This window comes from Coregonus clupeaformis, chromosome 11 (assembly GCF_020615455.1).
Source record: "Coregonus clupeaformis isolate EN_2021a chromosome 11, ASM2061545v1, whole genome shotgun sequence".
NCBI lineage: Eukaryota > Metazoa > Chordata > Actinopteri > Salmoniformes > Salmonidae > Coregonus > Coregonus clupeaformis.
In genome coordinates, this window is record NC_059202.1 from 22660280 (window position 1) to 22678802 (window position 18523).

At 45.6% G+C, this 18523-nt stretch overlaps 1 protein-coding gene across 2 annotated transcripts in view; it reads left to right on the forward strand.

The window, feature by feature from the left end:
- Positions 1-18523, forward strand: part of LOC121576534 (dynamin-like 120 kDa protein, mitochondrial) — a 70031-nt gene that overhangs the window by 31720 nt on the left and 19788 nt on the right. For both annotated transcript variants that reach the window (XM_041889753.2, XM_041889754.2), the window contains 9 exons: positions 1137-1201; positions 1318-1394; positions 2424-2589; positions 2868-3020; positions 5745-5853; positions 6071-6291; positions 14367-14483; positions 15768-15861; positions 18156-18266. In XM_041889753.2, coding sequence (XP_041745687.1) covers positions 1137-1201; positions 1318-1394; positions 2424-2589; positions 2868-3020; positions 5745-5853; positions 6071-6291; positions 14367-14483; positions 15768-15861; positions 18156-18266 — 1113 coding nt within the window. The remainder of the gene's footprint in view (positions 1-1136; positions 1202-1317; positions 1395-2423; positions 2590-2867; positions 3021-5744; positions 5854-6070; positions 6292-14366; positions 14484-15767; positions 15862-18155; positions 18267-18523) is intronic.

Here is an 18523-nt window from a genome sequence, read left to right on the forward strand (position 1 = left end):
GGGCAGCCTGACTGTCTAACCAGCTAGCTCACCTGCTACTGTCTGGGTCAGCCTGACTGTCTAACCAGCTAGCTCACCTGCTACTGTCTGGGGGGCAGCCTGACTGTCTAACCAGCTAGCTCACCTGCTACTGTCTGGGTCAGCCTGACTGTCTAACCAGCTAGCTCACCTGCTACTGTCTGGGTCAGCCTGACTGTCTAACCAACTAGCTCACCTGCTACTGTCTGGGTCAGCCTGACTGTCTAACCAGCTAGCTCACCTGCTACTGTCTGGGGGCAGCCTGACTGTCTAACCAGCTAGCTCACCTGCTACTGTCTGGGGCAGCCTGACTGTCAAACCAACTAGCTCACCTGCTACTGTCTGGGTCAGCCTGACTGTCTAACCAACTAGCTCACCTGCTACTGTCTGGGGCAGCGTGACTGTCTAACCAACTAGCTCACCTGCTACTGTCTGGGGGCAGCCTGACTGTCAAACCAGCTAGCTCACCTGCTACTGTCTGGGTCAGCCTGACTGTCTAACCAACTAGCTCACCTGCTACTGTCTGGGGCAGCCTGACTGTCTAACCAACTAGCTCACCTGCTACTGTCTGGGGCAGCCTGACTGTCAAACCAACTAGCTCACCTGCTACTGTCTGGGTCAGCCTGACTGTCTAACCAACTAGCTCACCTGCTACTGTCTGGGGCAGCGTGACTGTCTAACCAACTAGCTCACCTGCTACTGTCTGGGGGCAGCCTGACTGTCAAACCAACTAGCTCACCTGCTACTGTCTGGGTCAGCCTGACTGTCTAACCAACTAGCTCACCTGCTACTGTCTGGGGGCAGCCTGACTGTCAAACCAACTAGCTCACCTGCTACTGTCTGGGTCAGCCTGACTGTCTAACCAACTAGCTCACCTGCTACTGTCTGGGGAAGCGTGACTCTCAACCCTGGCTTGGACCTTTAGCGATGGAGGCAAAAAACATAGTATTGATCCTCACTCACTTTTTGTATACCGTATATCCATTATAATGTCTCAGATTTATACCTCTGTAACTTATTCTGTGGCTTTTTAGTTAGTACATTCAATACAGTACAGAGCAGTTAAAGACGTATAAACAGACTCTCTATGAGAAATGATCTGTCCTCTCCTTCCTCAGCGTCCCGCTTCAACCTGGAAACTGAGTGGAAGAACAACTACCCCCGTCTGAGAGAGCTGGACAGGGTATGTCAAGTCAACAATATTGTCCTTCAACTGTCTACTGATTTTGAGAGCGGCCATATTGGAGTGCCAGATTCCATCCAATAATCACAAGTCTTCTGTTCGTCTTTTCCTCCCAGAATGAACTCTTCGAAAAAGCCAAGAACGAAATCTTGGACGAAGTCATTAGCTTGAGTCAAGTGACACCGAAACACTGGTTAGTATTTGCCCTGATGTTTCCCATTTAAATGATGTTTCATCACCTGCAGCTTATGTACATTATTATTGACTATTTCTAGATTTTTAAAAAAAAACAATTTATAATTTTTACATGGCCAACATCAACTGAGTGTTGAATGCTTCATATTCAAAGGCTGTTAAACTAAGTCTGAAATGCCCGTCAGCCAGCTATAGGAGCCTCCTGTAGCTCACTTGGTAGAGCATGGTGCTTGCAACGCCAGGGTTGTGGGTTCGATTCCCACGGGGGGCCAGTATGAAAAATGTATGCACTCACTAACTGTAAGTCGCTCTGGATAAGAGCGTCTGCTAAATGACTCAAATGTCAATGTAATGTTGTAGAAGCTGTGGTGGGTGTGTTTATGATAAATTAGTCTTTACAGAAGCCCATGGGGATTGAGCTGGGGTTTGTCCCATTGTCACAGAGCCCTGTTCAGATAAAGAGCCTTGCTTTAGTGAACAAGCTGCTGGGCTTTCATGGCTATGCGGACCAAATGGCACCCTTTGTAGGGAGCAGGGCACCATTTGGGTCGCAGCCATTGGGACTCTACAGTAAAGTTGTCTGAATAGTAAGGGTTTATCTCCTTTGCCAAACAGGATATTTTCTGTCCCTTCATAAAACCTGATATATGAAAGATCTGGCCAAGTCAAAGGACATATCACAACCACTTTCTGCCCTATTGCTTTCAGCGATCATGCCTGTTCAGATAAGTTGTAAATGTGGAGAGGACATAACCAAAGGAAGCAACTTGAGGCTTTTTATTTGTGGGTTTATATTTATTTATTGAGATAGGACCGTGAAGAGAAGACAGGAGAGGTACAGGAGGGCACTGGGTTGGATTCGAACCCATGCCGACTCTGGTGTAGGTTATGTGTGCGCCGGGGTTTGAGGAACTAACCGCTGAACCACACAGGGCACTACTTTAGACTATTAATGTACACTCACACAGTGTCGTCTCAAACTGGTGTCCAACCAAGAAGTGCTTGTTTTCCTATCTTAACTCTGTAGGGAGGCCATCCTGCAGAAGAAGCTGTGGGAGCGTGTGTCCACCCACGTCATCGAGAACATCTACCTGCCTGCAGCCCAGACCATGAACTCTGGTACCTTCAACACCACCGTGGACATCAAGCTCAAACAGTGGACGGACAAGCAACTGCCTCACAAAGCATTAGAGGTAGAGTTCCACTACTGCTGCCACAATAGCTCTCTAAACCTCTTCTCGCTAACTGTGGACATAAATGTCATTAGGAGATGTTGATGTTGGTGTCAGGACTAAGTCAAGAGATTATTTTGATAATTGAAGATGAATGGATTTACTGTGCCAGTCAAATTTGCGTGTTCTGGTTGGTATGACAGGAGTGGTATACAGGTATTGTAGCTTTGTCAGTGTTGTCTGTAGCTGGCCATGGTGTTGAGTTGATAGAAGGCCCTCTGTCCTCTGTTCCCTCCCAGGTTGCCTGGGAGACTCTGCAGGAGGAGTTTGCCCGCTTCATGGCTGAGTACAGAGGGAAGGACCAGGACGACATATTTGACAAGCTGAAGGAGGCGGTGAAGGACGAGAGCATCAAGAGGCACAAGTGGAACGAGACAGCCATGGACAGCCTGGTACAAACACACAATGAGCTTAGGTGGTTGCCGTGGCAATGGGCGCCGTTAATTTTAGAGAACATTTTAGAGGTTCCTGTCTTGGCAGTGTAGAGAAATGTTTTATGTTTTTAAGACAATTTCCTGCAATTCTACACATTTCTCCATGGAGCTGAAATACATTTTTGCAGTTTTATGCATTTTGCCATGGCTAATGGCTAATGCAGTGTTCTTTCGCTCAAACATAATAACAAATCAATAATGCTAAATTCATTGTTTTTCTAATTTTCGATTCTCCCTGACTGTCTAGGTTTTATTTTGGTGCTTGTTAGTTCTCAAAGATGATATTATAAAATAATATATAGGTCCATTATCTTTTCTACGTACTTTATATCCGGTTTTAGTCTTTTTATTTAACACTGAAAGTGTTTTTCCATCCCCAAAAATGTATAAATACAAAAATGATGTGTGTATGTATGTACACTACATGACCAAAAGTATGTGGACACGTGCTCGTCGAACATCTCATTCCAAAATCATGGGCATGAATATAGAGTTGGTCCCCTCTTTGCTGCTATAACAGCCTTCACTCTTCTGGGAAGGCTTTCCACTAGATGTTGGAACATTGCTGTGGGGACTTGCTTCCATTCAGCCACAAGAGCATTAGTGAGGTCGGGTACTGATGTCGGGCGATTAGGCCTGGCTCGCAATCGGTGTTCCAATTCAACCCAAAGGTGTTCAATGGGGTTGAGGTCAGGGCTCTGTGCAGGCCAGTCATGTTCTTCAACGCTGATCTCGACAAACCATTTCTGTATGGACCTTGCTTTGTGCACAGGGGTATTGTCATGCTGAAACAGGAAAGGACCTTCCCAAAACTGTTGCCAGAAAGTTGGAAGCACAGAATCGTCTAAAATGTTATTGTATGCTGTAGTGTTACGATTTCCCTTGAATGGAACTAAGGGGCCTAGCCCGAACCATAAAAAACTGCCCCAGACCATTATTCCTCCTCCACCAAACTTTACATTTGGCACTATGCATTGGGGCAGGTAGCGTTTTCCTGGCATCTGCCAAACCCAGATTCGTCCGTCGGACTGCCAGATGGTGAAGGCTGATTCATCACTCCAGAGAACGCATTTCCACTGCTCCAGAGTCCAATGGCGGCGAGCTTTAAACCTCTCCAGCCGACTCTTGGCATTGCACTTGGTGTTCTTAGGCTTGTGTGCGGCTGCTCGGCCATGGAAACCCATTTCATGAAGCTCCAGACAAATAGTTATTGCGCTGACGTTGTTTCCAGAGGCAGTTTGGAACTCGGTAGTGAGTGTTGCAACCGAGGACAACATTTTTTATGCGCTATGTGTGTGGCTTAGCACTTCCCAGCTGAGACGACGTTGCTCCTAGACGTTTCCACTTCACAATAACAGCACTTACAGTTGACCGGGGCAGAAATTTGACAAACTGACTAGTTGGAAAGGTGGAATCCTATGACGGTGCCACATTGGAAGTCACTGAGCTCTTCAGTAAGGCCATTATACTGCCAATGTTTGTCTATGGAGATTGCATGGCTGTGTGCTCAATTGTATACACCTGTCAGCAACGGGTGTGGCTGAAATTGCCAAATCCACTAATTTTGAAGGGGTGTCCACATTCTGTGTATGTGTATACAGTGCATTCGGGAAGTGTTGTTTTTTTCCGCTGACATGAACTGTCAACTGTGGGACCTTATATAGACAGGTGTGTGCCTTTCCAAATCATGTTCAATGAATTTAATTTACCACAGGTGGACTCCAATCAAGTTATAGAAACATCTCATTGATCATTGGAAACAGAATGCACCTGAGCTCAATTTAAAGTCTCATAGCAAAGGGTCTGAATACTTATGTAAATGTGATATTTCAGTTTTTTGTTTATAATACATTAGTAAAATGTTCTATAAACCTGGTTTTGCTTTGTCATTATGGGGTATTGTGTTTAGATTGAGGAAAAAAACAATTGAATCCATTTTAGAATAAGGGTGTAACGTAACTAAATGTGGAAAAAGTAAAGGGGTCTGAGTACTTTCCAAATGCACTGTATATGTGTGGTTTTTAATTATATTTTTTATTCAATGTTTTTAATTTTAATATTTTATATATATATATATATATATATATATATATATATATATATATATATATATATATATATATATATACATACACAGTACCAGTCAAAGGTTTGGACACACCTACTCATTCCAGGGTTTTTCTTTGTTTTTTCTACATTGTAGAATAACAGTGAAGACATCAAAACTATGAAATATCACATATGGAATCATGTAGTAACCAAAAAAGTGTTAAACAAATCAAAATATATTTTATATTTGAGATAATTCAAATAGCCACCCTTTGCCTTGATGACAGCTTTGCACACGCTTCTACAATGTAGAAAATATTAAAAATAAAGATAAACCCTTGAATGAGTAGGTGTGTCCAAACTTTTGTCTGGGATATATTTTTTACGCTGTTGGGTGACCGGAAAAAATGCCCATGGATTAAAAAAATCCCTGCACACACACGCGCCCGTGTACACACATGCATGTACACACACACACACACACACACACACACACACACACACACACACACACACACAACACTCTCATATTCAACCACATATACAGCAGGCAAACGTTGGTATACATTCAGATTTCCTGTCTTGCCATGCCTTATGGGTAATGTAGTTTCTCCTGTCTGTGTGTGTTGTCAGAGGGTGATCCAGCACAATACTCTGGAGGACCGCTCCATCACAGACAAGCCCCAGTGGGACGCAGCCATCCAGTTCATGGAGGAGACCCTGCAGGCACGCCTCAAAGACAGTAGGTTATACACCCCCACCTTTACCATAACTTATCCCCTGTTCTATCAAATGCTTTATTTACCTCACCAGCTTTCTGGGTTATGGTCAGATATGTCAGACATTAAAATGTCTCTCCACCTCCTCTCTCTGCTCTGTCTCTCTTACTACCACTATCTCTGTCTGTCTTCCCATCTTCTCTTCACACTTCCCTTCATCACTCCTCTCGCTCTCTCTAGCTGACTCTGTGATAAATGACATGGCGGGTCCTGACTGGAAACAGCGCTGGATGAGCTGGACGAACCGCTCGCCCGAACAGCACATCCGCAACGAAACCAAAAAGGAGCTGGAGCGCCTGCTGAAACTACATGAGGACCACACAGCCTACCTGGCCAATGACGAGGTCACCACCGTCCGCAAGAACCTGGAGGGCCGAGGGGTAGATGTAGAGCCTGTCCTGGTAAGAACCTGGAGGGCTGAGGGGTGGATGTAGACCCTGTCCTGGTAAGACCCTGGAGGGCTGAGGGGTTGATGTAGACCCTGTCCTGGTAAGACCCTGGAGGGCTGAGGGGTGGATGTAGAGCCTGTCCTGGTAAGAACCTGGAGGGGTGAGGGGTGGATGTAGAGCCTGTCCTGGTAAGAACCTGGAGGGCTGAGGGGTGGATGTAGAGCCTGTCCTGGTAAGACCCTGGAGGGCTGAGGGGTGGATGTAGAGCCTGTCCTGGTAAGAACCTGGAGGGCTGAGGGGTGGATGTAGAGCCTGTCCTGGTAAGAACCTGGAGGGCTGAGGGGTGGATGTAGAGCCTGTCCTGGTAAGACCCTGGAGGGCTGAGGGGTGGATGTAGAGCCTGTCCTGGTAAGACCCTGGAGAGCTGAGGGGTGGATGTAGACCCTGTCCTGGTAAGACCCTGGAGGGCTGAGGGGTGGATGTAGAGCCTGTCCTGGTAAGACCCTGGAGGGCTGAGGGGTGGATGTAGACCCTGTCCTGGTAAGAACCTGGAGGGCTGAGGGGTGGAGGTGGAGCCTGTCCTGGTAAGAACCTGGAGGGCTGAGGGGTTGATGTAGACCCTGTCCTGGTAAGACCCTGGAGGGCTGAGGGGTGGATGTAGAGCCTGTCCTGGTAAGACCCTGGAGGGCTGAGGGGTGGAGGTAGAGCCTGTCCTGGTAAGAACCTGGAGGGCTGAGGGGTGGATGTAGACCCTGTCCTGGTAAGAACCTCGAGGGGTGGAGGTGGAGCCTGTTCTGGTAAGAACCTGGAGGGCTGAGGGGTGGATGTAGACCCTGTCCTGGTAAGAACCTGGAGGGCTGAGGGGTGGATGTAGACCCTGTCCTGGTAAGAACCTGGAGGGCTGAGGGATGGATGTAGAGCCTGTCCTGGTAAGACCCTGGAGGGCTGAGGGGTGGATGTAGAGCCTGTCCTGGTAAGACCCTGGAGGGCTGAGGGGTGGATGTAGACCCTGTCCTGGTAAGAACCTGGAGGGCTGAGGGGTGGAGGTAGAGCCTGTCCTGGTAAGAACCTCGCGGGGTGGAGGTGGAGCCTGTTCTGTTCTGGTAAGAACCAGGGGCCTCATTTATCAACCGTGCATACATTTTTTACTAAATTCTAGCATACGTGGAGACGCACACAACATATGCGTATGTTTGCAGAAATAAATTAGAGCCTTATATTTGTGCGGTCGTGAACGAGCACTACAACCCCGCCTGGAAAATGCCCTCCATTCACCTTTTTATGGTAACACAAACACCCTTATTTGCTGTATGATTTGAAGATGTTGGAACTGGGCCATGATAGTTCCTAAAAGAAAGCGCAATGGCAAATTTGATCACATTTCTGTAGAGGTGTTGCAGAATGTTGCAGTGACTTCTCCAAACTAAAAATGCATGCCGCCTAGCGAGTGCCAAACACTCGCAACGCATTCTGCAAGATTACCGGCCCATTCTATTAGTGGTGTAGTGGGAATAATTTAAACCAGTTATGTCAGAAAAGGAGAGACGTCCTGCAATATGATTATGATTTAGACCTATAGTATTTACTAAAAGTAAAACGAACATATTAGGCGACATGCTGCTATGCGATCTCCTTACCAACGGCAAATGTATCTGTTTTATCATTAGGCCTACGTTTGAATGTTTTTAATAGCCTACCATTATTACAGTTCCTGTGCATCAAACACCTCCCATTTCCCCCAAACAAACTATAAGCCAATTTGCTTGCAATACAGTTGATCAACCTTCTAAAAGTTGTGCGCACCTATGGTGTGAGATTTGCGTGAAGATACGCACGCTTTTCCGTCAAGTTCAAAATGGATGAATACCAACCTTTGCAGGTAGACTGGCGCACGCAACGTTTACTCTTTTTTTGTTCTCACACACCTTTGATAAATGAAGGGGGCAATCACAGTAACATCTCTACCTCTCTCTCTCTCGCTCTCTCTTGTTGTATCGTTATACCTCTCTCTACTCTCTCTCTCTCTCTCTCTCTCTACCTCTCTATCTCTACCTCTCTCTCTCTACCTCTCTCTCTCTACCTCTCTATCTCTACCTCTCTCTCTCTCTACCTCTCTCTCGCTCTCTCTCTCTCTTGTTGTATCGTTATACCTCTCTACCTCTCTCTCTCTACCTCTCTCTCTCTCTCTTTCTCTCTCTTGTTGTATCGTTATACCTCTCTCTACCTCTCTCTCTCTACCTCTCTCTCTCTCTCTCTCTCTCTCTCGTTGTATCGTTCTACCTCTCTCTACCTCTCTCTCTCTACTTCTCTCTCTCTCTCTCTCTCTTGTTGTATCGTTATACCTCTCTCTACCTCTCTCTCTCTACCTCTCTCTCTCTCTCTCGTTGTATCGTTCTACCTCTCTCTACCTCTCTCTCTCTACTTCTCTCTCTCTCTCTCTCTTGTTGTATCGTTATACCTCTCTCTACCTCTCTCTCTCTCTACTTCTCTCTCTCTCTTGTTGTATCGTTATACCTCTCTCTACCTCTCTCTCTCTACTTCTCTCTCTCTCTCTCTTTGTAACATAACCACACCTGTAGGGTCAAGATAAAGTAGAGAGGGCATGCCCTCTACTAAGATGTTGTGACATAAGCTATACATTTATAGTTGAAGTCGGAAGTTTACATACACTTAGGTTGGAGTCATTAAAACTCGTTTTTCAACCACGCCACAAATTTCTTGTTAACAAACTATAGGTTTGGCAAGTCGGTTAGGACATCTACTTTGTGCATGACACAAGTAATATTTCCAACAATTGTTTACAGACAGATTATTTCACTTAATTCACTGTATCACAATTCCAGTGGGTCAGAAGTTTACATACACTAAGTTGACTGTGCCTTTAAACAGCTTGGAAAATTCCAGAAAATGATGTCATGGCTTTAGAAGCTTCTGATAGGCTAATTGACATCATTTTAGTCAATTGGAGGTGTACCTGTGGATGTATTTCAAGGCCTACCTTCAAACTCAGTGCCTCTTTGCTTAACATCATGGGAAAATCTAAAGAAATGAGCCAAGACCTCAGAAAAAAAATTGTAGACCTCCACAAGTCTGGTTCATCCTTGGGAGCAATTTTCAAACGCCTGAAGGTACCATGTTCATCTGTACAAACAATAGTACGCAAGTATAAACACCATGGGACCACGCAGCCGTCATACCGCTCAGGAAGGAGACGCGTTCTGTCTCCTAGAGATTAACGTACTCTGGAGGACACAGGTACAAAAGTATCTATATCCACAGTAAAACGAGTCCTATATCGACATAACCTGAAAGGTTCCGCTCAGCAAGGAAGAAGCCACTGCTCCAAAACAGCCATAAAAAAGCCAGACTACGGTTTGCAACTGCACATGGGGACAAATATTGTACTTTTTGGAGAAATGTCCTCTGGTCTGATGAAACAAAAATAGAACTGTTTGGCCATAATGACCATCGTTATGTTTGGAGGAAAAAGGAGGTTGCTTGCAAGCCGAAGAACACCATCCCAACCGTGAAGCACGGGGGTGGGAGCATCATGCTGTGGGGGTGCTTTGCTGCAGCAGGGACTGGTGCACTTCACAAAATAGATGGCATCATGAGGAAGGAAAATGATGTGGATATATTGAAGCAACATCTCAAGACATCAGTCAGGAAGTTGAAGCTTGGTCGCAAATGGGTCTTGCAAATGGACAAAGGCCCCAGGCATACTTCCAAAGTTGTGGCAAAATGGCTTAAGGACAACAAAGTCAAGGTATTGGAGTGGCCATCAGAAAGCCCTGACCTCAATCCTATAGAAAATGTGTGGGCAGAACTGAAAAAGCGTGTGCGAGCAAGGAGGCCTACAAACCTGACTCAGTTACACCAGCTCTGTCAGGAGGAATGGGCCAAAATTCACCCAATTTATTGTGGGAAGCTTGTGGAAGGCTACCGACACGTTTGACCCAAGTTAAACAATTTAAAGGCAATGCAACCAAATACTAATTGAGTGTATGTAAACTTTCTGACCCACTGGGAATGTGATGAAATAAATAAAAGCTGAAATAAATCATTCTCTCTATTATTATTCTGACTTTTCACATTCTTAAAATAAAGTGGTGATCATAACTGACCTAAGACAGGGAATGTTTACTAGGATTAAATGTCAGGAATTGTGAAAAACTGAGTTTAAATGTATTTGGCTAAGGTGTATGTAAACTTCCGACATCAACTGTATGTATTCTGTGTTTTGACACTTTCTTCAGATTAGGGATGGGCATTGAATTTATTTTGACTGTTCGAGTAATAACATTATTTTTTTCCACAAAAACAATGATTGAATATGTGCCATTTATCTACAATATATGCCAACAGTGCACAACAATGCCTAATTTATCATAACCGGTACAGATAACAAATCTCAAATGCCCATATATATTCAGTCAATAAAAAAACAATTGTCATTTAATATTAATGTATTGATACCGTAATATCAACTGGTTATATTATATCGTTGAACAAGTTGTTCAGAAAGGCAGTAACCTCAGCAGTGGTGCTTACTTGTAGAAGCCTATTGCTGTGCAATGGCTTAGCCTTATTTAGTTAATTTAGCAGACAAGGAACTCTTATTTCCAGAGCCCTTATCACAGTCAAGTAGGGTTGTCTCGGTCAACCGAGAGTCGTTTGTTTAAATATGTATTTTTCCATATAGACACATCCAAATGAGTAGAGGGAGTCTGACTGCAATTAATTTGATTGTGCTCAGACGTGCTGCGCTGTAAAAAAAAAAAGACAGCAAGTGACTGCGTGACTAGCACCCATTGTCTCTCTCTCCTCCCTGATGCAGTGACCACTACAGAACTTCAACAGTGTTTACCGCGCTGTCCATGCTACTGAAGCTGCAACATAATTACAGCCATTTCTGACTGAAAAGTTCTGTTACCGAAATCCCTCATTTGTTTAGGAAAAACATTCCCTATTCCCTCAACCCATGCTCTCTTTACCTGACATGTATGCTCCACATGCACGTGACCAATAGGGGCTGACCTATAGCATATCATAATCACATCAATAAATTGGTTATAACAAGCTCCGACCACTGTAACACATGTGACAACAAAATGGATGCAGAGGACATGACAAATAAACTCGCAACGGGGGAATCTTTACTGGTTACTCAGGAGGTAAAGGGGAAGTCAGATGTGTGGAATATATTTGACAAGTTGTGGAAAATACTGGAGTACTTTATTTTTTAATGATCTATTTTTTACTTAACACTTATTTTTCTTAAAACTGCATTGTTGGTTAAGGGCTTGTAAGTAAGCATTTCACTGTAAGGTCTACACCTGTTGTATTCGGCGCATGTGACAAGTAAAATTTGATTTGAGATCAAGACCAAGAATGTAAGGAGCATGCACTGCGTGCATATTGTGTGTGCCAAACGGGTACTGTTAGATTACAATATAATTTTTCTGACCGTTTGGAACAACGTAAACAACACTAAGTAAATTATAAGCGTTTTTTTTGTGTGTTCTTTTTAAAGCCTTTATTACAGCAAAGACTAAAAACAGTCGCATTCATTCGTGATAAAGTGATTTATTTGCAATGAAGTGGTTTATTTATTGTTTACGCTAATTATTGAAGGGTCGCTTTATTTTATTTTAAAAATTAAAATGCTTGATTGCATTTCAAATCATGAATGAATCATATGCAATGTGATGACATGAACAAATGAATGATTGATTGATACAGTAGCCTGTGTAAGTATTGAAATATAGGCCTAAGTAAGTAACAGTATTAAGACTAAACAGGATGCGCTCTTAGGCCTACAGCTCGATGGTGGTTATACAAGGCTGCTATAGGCTACTAAGCCTGCTAATAATAACGATATTACTTATTATAATAATGATGATGATAATAGTAATAATAATAGTAATAACAATAATAAGGAGATCAAGAAAAAGGAGGGTTATTATTACTATAAATATTATTTGTCTGACCATTTGGAACAGTGTAAACAACAGTAAATAAATGATAAGTAATACCAGAGACTGTTCTAACGAGAGAGAAAAAAAGTGTACAGCCTTTATTACAGCATAGCAAATATTAAAAACAGCCGAATTTGTGAAATTGTTTATCAGACATGTTGTGGTTGCGTGAGGCTTGGTGCTCACGGAATCAGTAGGCTATTAAACAAACAGTCAACCAGAAGCATGATCTGTCTTATTTCTGTAGATATACAGTACCAGTCAGAAGTTTGGACACACCTACTCATTCCAGGGTTTATCTTTATTTTTACTATTTTCTACATTGTAGAATAATAGTGAAGACATCAAAACTATTAAATAACACATATGGAATCATGTAGTAGCCAGAAAAGTGGTAAACAAATCAAAATATATTTGAGATTTGAGATTCTTCAAATAGCCACCCTTTGCCTTGATGACAGCTTTGCACAATCTTGGCATTCTCTCAACCAGCTTCATGAGGTAGTCACCTGGAATGCGTTTCAATTAACAGGTGTGCCTTGTTAAAAGTTAATTTGTGGAATTTATTTCCTTCTTAATACGTTTAAGCCAATCAGTTGTGTTGTGACAAGGTGGGGGGGGTGTATGTGTGTGTTGCACCATTGTTCTTACGTAATATAACCATAATATAACCATATACAATTTCAGTAGCACATGTCTTAGACTGATGGACTGTGCCATCGCCACGGCCTCCACAATGGTTGAGTCCACTCAGACAGGTACGAATCAGACAGGTGTCTTCTGCAACACGGGGGAAAAAAACTTGCTACTGCTCAACTAAAGAAATCTCGGTTGACCAACAGCTTATCGACCAAACAATCGACCAGTCGACTAAATGGGGTCAGGGGTCCTACAGTCAAGACACCTATTATAGAGCAAAAAACATTTTGTAATATAACAGAATAAAATAGAACCAAATGTTTTCCCAAATTAAAAACGTTGCCAGTGCGAAGTGATGCGCTTCTGGAACAGTTATTCTCAGTGACCATTTGAAACAGGGCTTAGTTTGGCGCGTTGAAAGACAAACTTTTTCAAGGTTATAAACCAACATCTGTCTTCTTTTTTGCTAAAGGCCTACAGACGTTCGTTTTAGTTTATTCTGCATGTTCTTTGGAACTTTCTAAATGTATTTGGCATTTCTACATTGAACACTGACTGTGTGGTGACGAATTACGGCCACTACATCTGTTTGGTGAGTAGGTCTAGGCTTAATGATTCTGATGAAAATACGCTCTTTGTCTTTATCAAACTAATGTTTTTGCATATTTTCAGTGTGAAAACCTGTATGTTTAGGGGGGTTATAGCCTCGGCTAACCGATTTCTAAATGGCACTAGCAGTTCACAAAGTAGCCCAAGTGGAAAATAGACATTTCCCAAACTGCAGCTGGTTGTTGCAACACATATTTCCCAACTTCAATCAACCAGTCCATTTTGAATTAGTGATACAACTGTTGTTGTTTAGCAAGGAATGTAGCTTGTGTATCCCATCAGTGAGAGATGTGTTTATGCCCACCTTATAGACCTCTGTTTCTGTAGGCCTAACTGGAGCTTGTGAGAGAACTGGGCATGTGTATGTAGAGGGAGTGGTCAGAATGGAATTGAGTGAGTGAGACACGGAGGGGAAATTGAATTTAGGGATGCTTGCCTTGGTTTCTTTTTTGTTGTGCCCCGCAAATGCACATGTACGAATGGAATACTAGAGTCAAAGCAAATGAACGTTGTCTTCAAGACAAAATTTCATTTTTTTTTTGGGACAAGCCACAAAGCACATTCCACCAAATAGTTTTACGGTATTTGAAAAATACTTAGGTTAAAGATCGAGTTTTGACGTCCATTTTGAGTACTCGGGTACTCATGCCCATCCTTACTTCAGACAGTAAAGTAATCAGAGGGGGAGACAAGCAAGTGGGAGAAACAGTGGGAAAGGTGAACGCGGGTATTGAACCCGGTCTCTGTTGGGGTTGTATATGTGACATGCCAGGAAATGTTACCACTCGGCCACAGCTCTGCATGTCTTATAAATTGTCCCTCTCTCACTCTGGTCCCCTCTTTTACTTCCTTTGTTTCTAGATTAAGGACACGTGGCACCAGCTGTACCGACGTCACTTCCTGCAGAAGGCCCTGCAGCACTGTAACATGTGTAGACGAGGCTTCTACTACTACCAGAGACACTTTGTTGACTCGGAGGTAAGGGACCTAGGCTCTGTGGTAAGCTGCCAGAGTAAGCTGATTTCAGGAGGTAAGGGACCTAGGCTCTGTGGTAAGCTGCCAGAGTTAGCTGATTTCAGGAGGTAAGGGACCTAGGCTCTGTGGTAAGCTGCCAGAGTAAGCTGATTTCAGGAGGTAAGGGACCTAGGCTCTGTGGTAAGCTGCCAGAGTTAGCTGATTTCAGGAGGTAAGGGACCTAGGCTCTGTGGTAAGCTGCCAGAGTTAGCTGATTTCAGGAGGTAAGGGACCTAGGCTATGTGGTAAGCTGCCAGAGTTAGCTGATTTCAGGAGGTAAGGGACCTAGGCTCTGTGGTAAGCTGCCAGAGTTAGCTGATTTCAGGAGGTAAGGGACCTAGGCTCTGTGGTAAGCTGCCAGAGTTAGCTGATTTCAGGAGGTAAGGGACCTAGGCTATGTGGTAAGCTGCCAGAGTTAGCTGATTTCAGGAGGTAAGGGACCTAGGCTATGTGGTAAGCTGCCAGAGTTAGCTGATTTCAGGAGGTAAGGGACCTAGGCTCTGTGGTAAGCTGCCAGAGTTAGCTGATTTCAGGAGGTAAGGGACCTAGGCTCTGTGGTAAGCTGCCAGAGTTAGCTGATTTCAGGAGGTAAGGGACCTAGGCTCTGTGGTAAGCTGCCAGAGTTAGCTGATTTCTGTAGGTAAGGGACCTAGGCTCTGTGGTAAGCTGCCAGAGTTAGCTGATTTCAGGAGGTAAGGGACCTAGGCTCTGTGGTAAGCTGCCAGAGTTAGCTGATTTCAGGAGGTAAGGGACCTAGGCTCTGTGGTAAGCTGCCAGAGTTAGCTGATTTCAGGAGGTAAGGGACCTAGGCTCTGTGGAAAGCTGCCAGAGTTAGCTGATTTCAGGAGGTAAGGGACCTAGGCTCTGTGGTAAGCTGCCAGAGTTAGCTGATTTCAGGAGGTAAGGGACCTAGGCTCTGTGGTAAGCTGCCAGAGTTAGCTGATTTCAGGAGGTAAGGGACCTAGGCTCTGTGGTAAGCTGCCAGAGTTAGCTGATTTCAGAGGGAAGTTATGGACGTAGGGTTGCAGAATTCCGGTAACTTTCCCAACGTTCTCTGGAAGATTTCTGAAATATCTTGGAATTTTGGGAAAGATACTGGAATTTTGTAACCCTATATGGACTGTAGTAAGTTGTCCATCTACACTACCCCCTGTTATCTCTGACTGATGCATGTAACTTAATAACACAATATATGCCAACGTCTACCCCGTCTCAGTGCATGACTATCATGTTTCTCTCTCACCACAGCTGGAGTGCAATGATGTAGTCCTGTTCTGGAGGATTCAGAGGATGCTGCTCATCACAGCCAACACGCTCCGACAGCAGCTCATCAACACAGAGGGTAGGCTGGGGCTGTGGTATAGATCTGGGGCTGTGGTATAGATCTGGGGCTGTGGTATAGATCTGGGGCTGTGGTACAGGGCTGTATAGGCCCCTTTCAACACCACCAGAAATACTACTTCCCTTCAGAGGATGCTGCTAATCACAGCCAACACGTTCAGCCTGCTGCAGACTGTTAGGCTGACGATAACTGCAGGCTAGCTACCTAGCTAGGGAGTGATGTATGCGTGTCTCAATCTGACTTGCGCAATCTCTTCAGAATATGTGATTGTTGTTGATCAGAAAATCCTGAAATTAATGACATAGTGGCCACTGTCTTTTTGATATTAGATTAGTTTGGTCAACCTTTGAAAGCCGAAGTAACGTTAGCGACCTTGTAAACAAATGCGCTGCCATGTTGGCGGAAGTTGTTACCCATCTAGCCTTGACTGAAAGTGGCATTTCCGGCACTGTGGAAAGGGGTTGGATATAGGGATGGGGCAGGAGTATTTGGCCAGGCTGGACTGGGCTGAGTCGTTCTACTGAGTTGGGCTGAATCTGGGCTTGGCTGGGATGAACCAGCCATGGTCAATATTACTGTCATGTAGCATTCACCCTCTTAGTCTGCTAACTGCCAAGCCCTCATCAGAGCATACATGCAGGCAGCTACCGTGATATTTTTTCCATGGCAAAAATGAAAACACGAAGCAGACAAAACTCTTTGGTCCTTTAGAAACTTGTAAAATATTGTGTGCTATAGCTTGGAAAATAAATAAATGTGGCTATGGATGAGAACATAATGATGTTTGTTTCCAACATTAGGGCTGTTTTCCTAAAGAAGTTAACCCGCTTTTGTTTCCTGGCCACGATACTAACGCGTATCGCCATACTGGTAACGTCTCTGCCCTTTTTATAGCTCCTAACTGGTTAAAATGAGAGAAAAGGTTAATAGTCTGAGTCATAGTTTGATTGGAGAACGTCTGCCCTCTGTCTGACCCTGTCTGACCCTGTCTGACCCTGTCTGCCCTCTGTCTGCCCTCTGTCTGACCCTGTCTGCCCTCTGTCTGCCCTCTGTCTGACCCTGTCTGCCCTCTGTCTGCCCTCTGTCTGCCCTCTGTCTGCCCTCTGTCTGACCCTGTCTGCCCTCTGTCTGACCCTGTCTGCCCTCTGTCTGCCCTCTGTCTGACCCTGTCTGCCCTCTGTCTGACCCTGTCTGCCCTCTGTCTGCCCTCTGTCTGCCCTCTGTCTGCCCTCTGTCTGAGTGAGCTGAGCTACTGTGTCCTGGGGAGCAGTTAGCAGACACAGTATAATTACGGCCTGCGTCCCAAATGTACCCTATTCCTACGTAGTGCACTACTTTTGCCCGGGCCCATAGGGTGCCATTTGGGGCTCTGATACTGCCACACTCAAGCACTGGGGTCCTGTCTGGGGTCCTGTCTGGGGTCCTGTCTGGGGTCCTGTCTGGGGTCCTGTCTGGGGTCCTGTCTGGGGGCCTGTCTGGGGTCCTGTCTGGGGGCCTGTCTGGGGTCCTGTCTGGGGTCCTGTCTGGGGTCCTGTCTGGGGGTCCTGTCTGGGGTCCTGTCTGGGGGCCTGTCTGGGGGCCTGTCTGGGGGTCCTGTCTGGGGTCCTGTCTGGGGTCCTGTCTGGGGGTCCTGTCTGGGGGTCCTGTCTGGGGTCCTGTCTGGGGTCCTGTCTGGGGTCCTGTCTGGGGTCCTGTCTGGGGTCCTGTCTGGGGTCCTGTCTGGGGTCCTGTCTGGGGTCCTGTCTGGGGTCCTGTCTGGGGGTCCTGTCTGGGGGTCCTGTCTGGGGTCCTGTCTGGGGTCCTGTCTGGGGTCCTGTCTGGGGGCCTGTCTGGGGGTCCTGTCTGGGGTCCTGTCTGGGGTCCTGTCTGGGGTCCTGTCTGGGGTCCTGTCTGGGGTCCTGTCTGGGGTCCTGTCTGGGGTCCTGTCTGGGGTCCTGTCTGGGGGCCTGTCTGGGGTCCTGTCTGGGGTCCTGTCTGGGGTCCTGTCTGGGGTCCTGTCTGGGGTCCTGTCTGGGGGCCTGTCTGGGGGCCTGTCTGGGGTCCTGTCTGGGGTCCTGTCTGGGGTCCTGTCTGGGGTCCTGTCTGGGGGTCCTGTCTGGGGTCCTGTCTGGGGTCCTGTCTGGGGGCCTGTCTGGGGGTCCTGTCTGGGGGCCTGTCTGGGGTCCTGTCTGGGGGCCTGTCTGGGGGCCTGTCTGGGGGCCTGTCTAGAGGTCTGTGTTCCCTTTGTCTTTGATTTCTGACATTCTGTGTGTGTGTGCCTGTGTGTGGTTGTGTGTTTGTGTTTGCACACTCAGTACGGCGCCTGGAGAAGAACGTGAAGGAAGTGCTGGAGGACTTTGGCGAGGACAACGAGAGGAAGGTCCACCTTATCACCGGACGCAGAGTACAGCTGGCAGAAGACCTTAGTGAGTTGCCTAAACACACACACTGGCTACACAAATATACACACACACTTGGCTATACACACACACACACTTGGCTACACACACACACACACTTGGCTATACACACACACACACACACAGAGACTATGTTACACCCATTTGGGTTTAACCAGAATGGTAAAGTCACATTTGGGTTTAACCAGAATGGTAACGTTACAGTCACATTTGGGTTTAACCAGAATGGTAACGTTACAGTCACATTTGGGTTTAACCAGAAT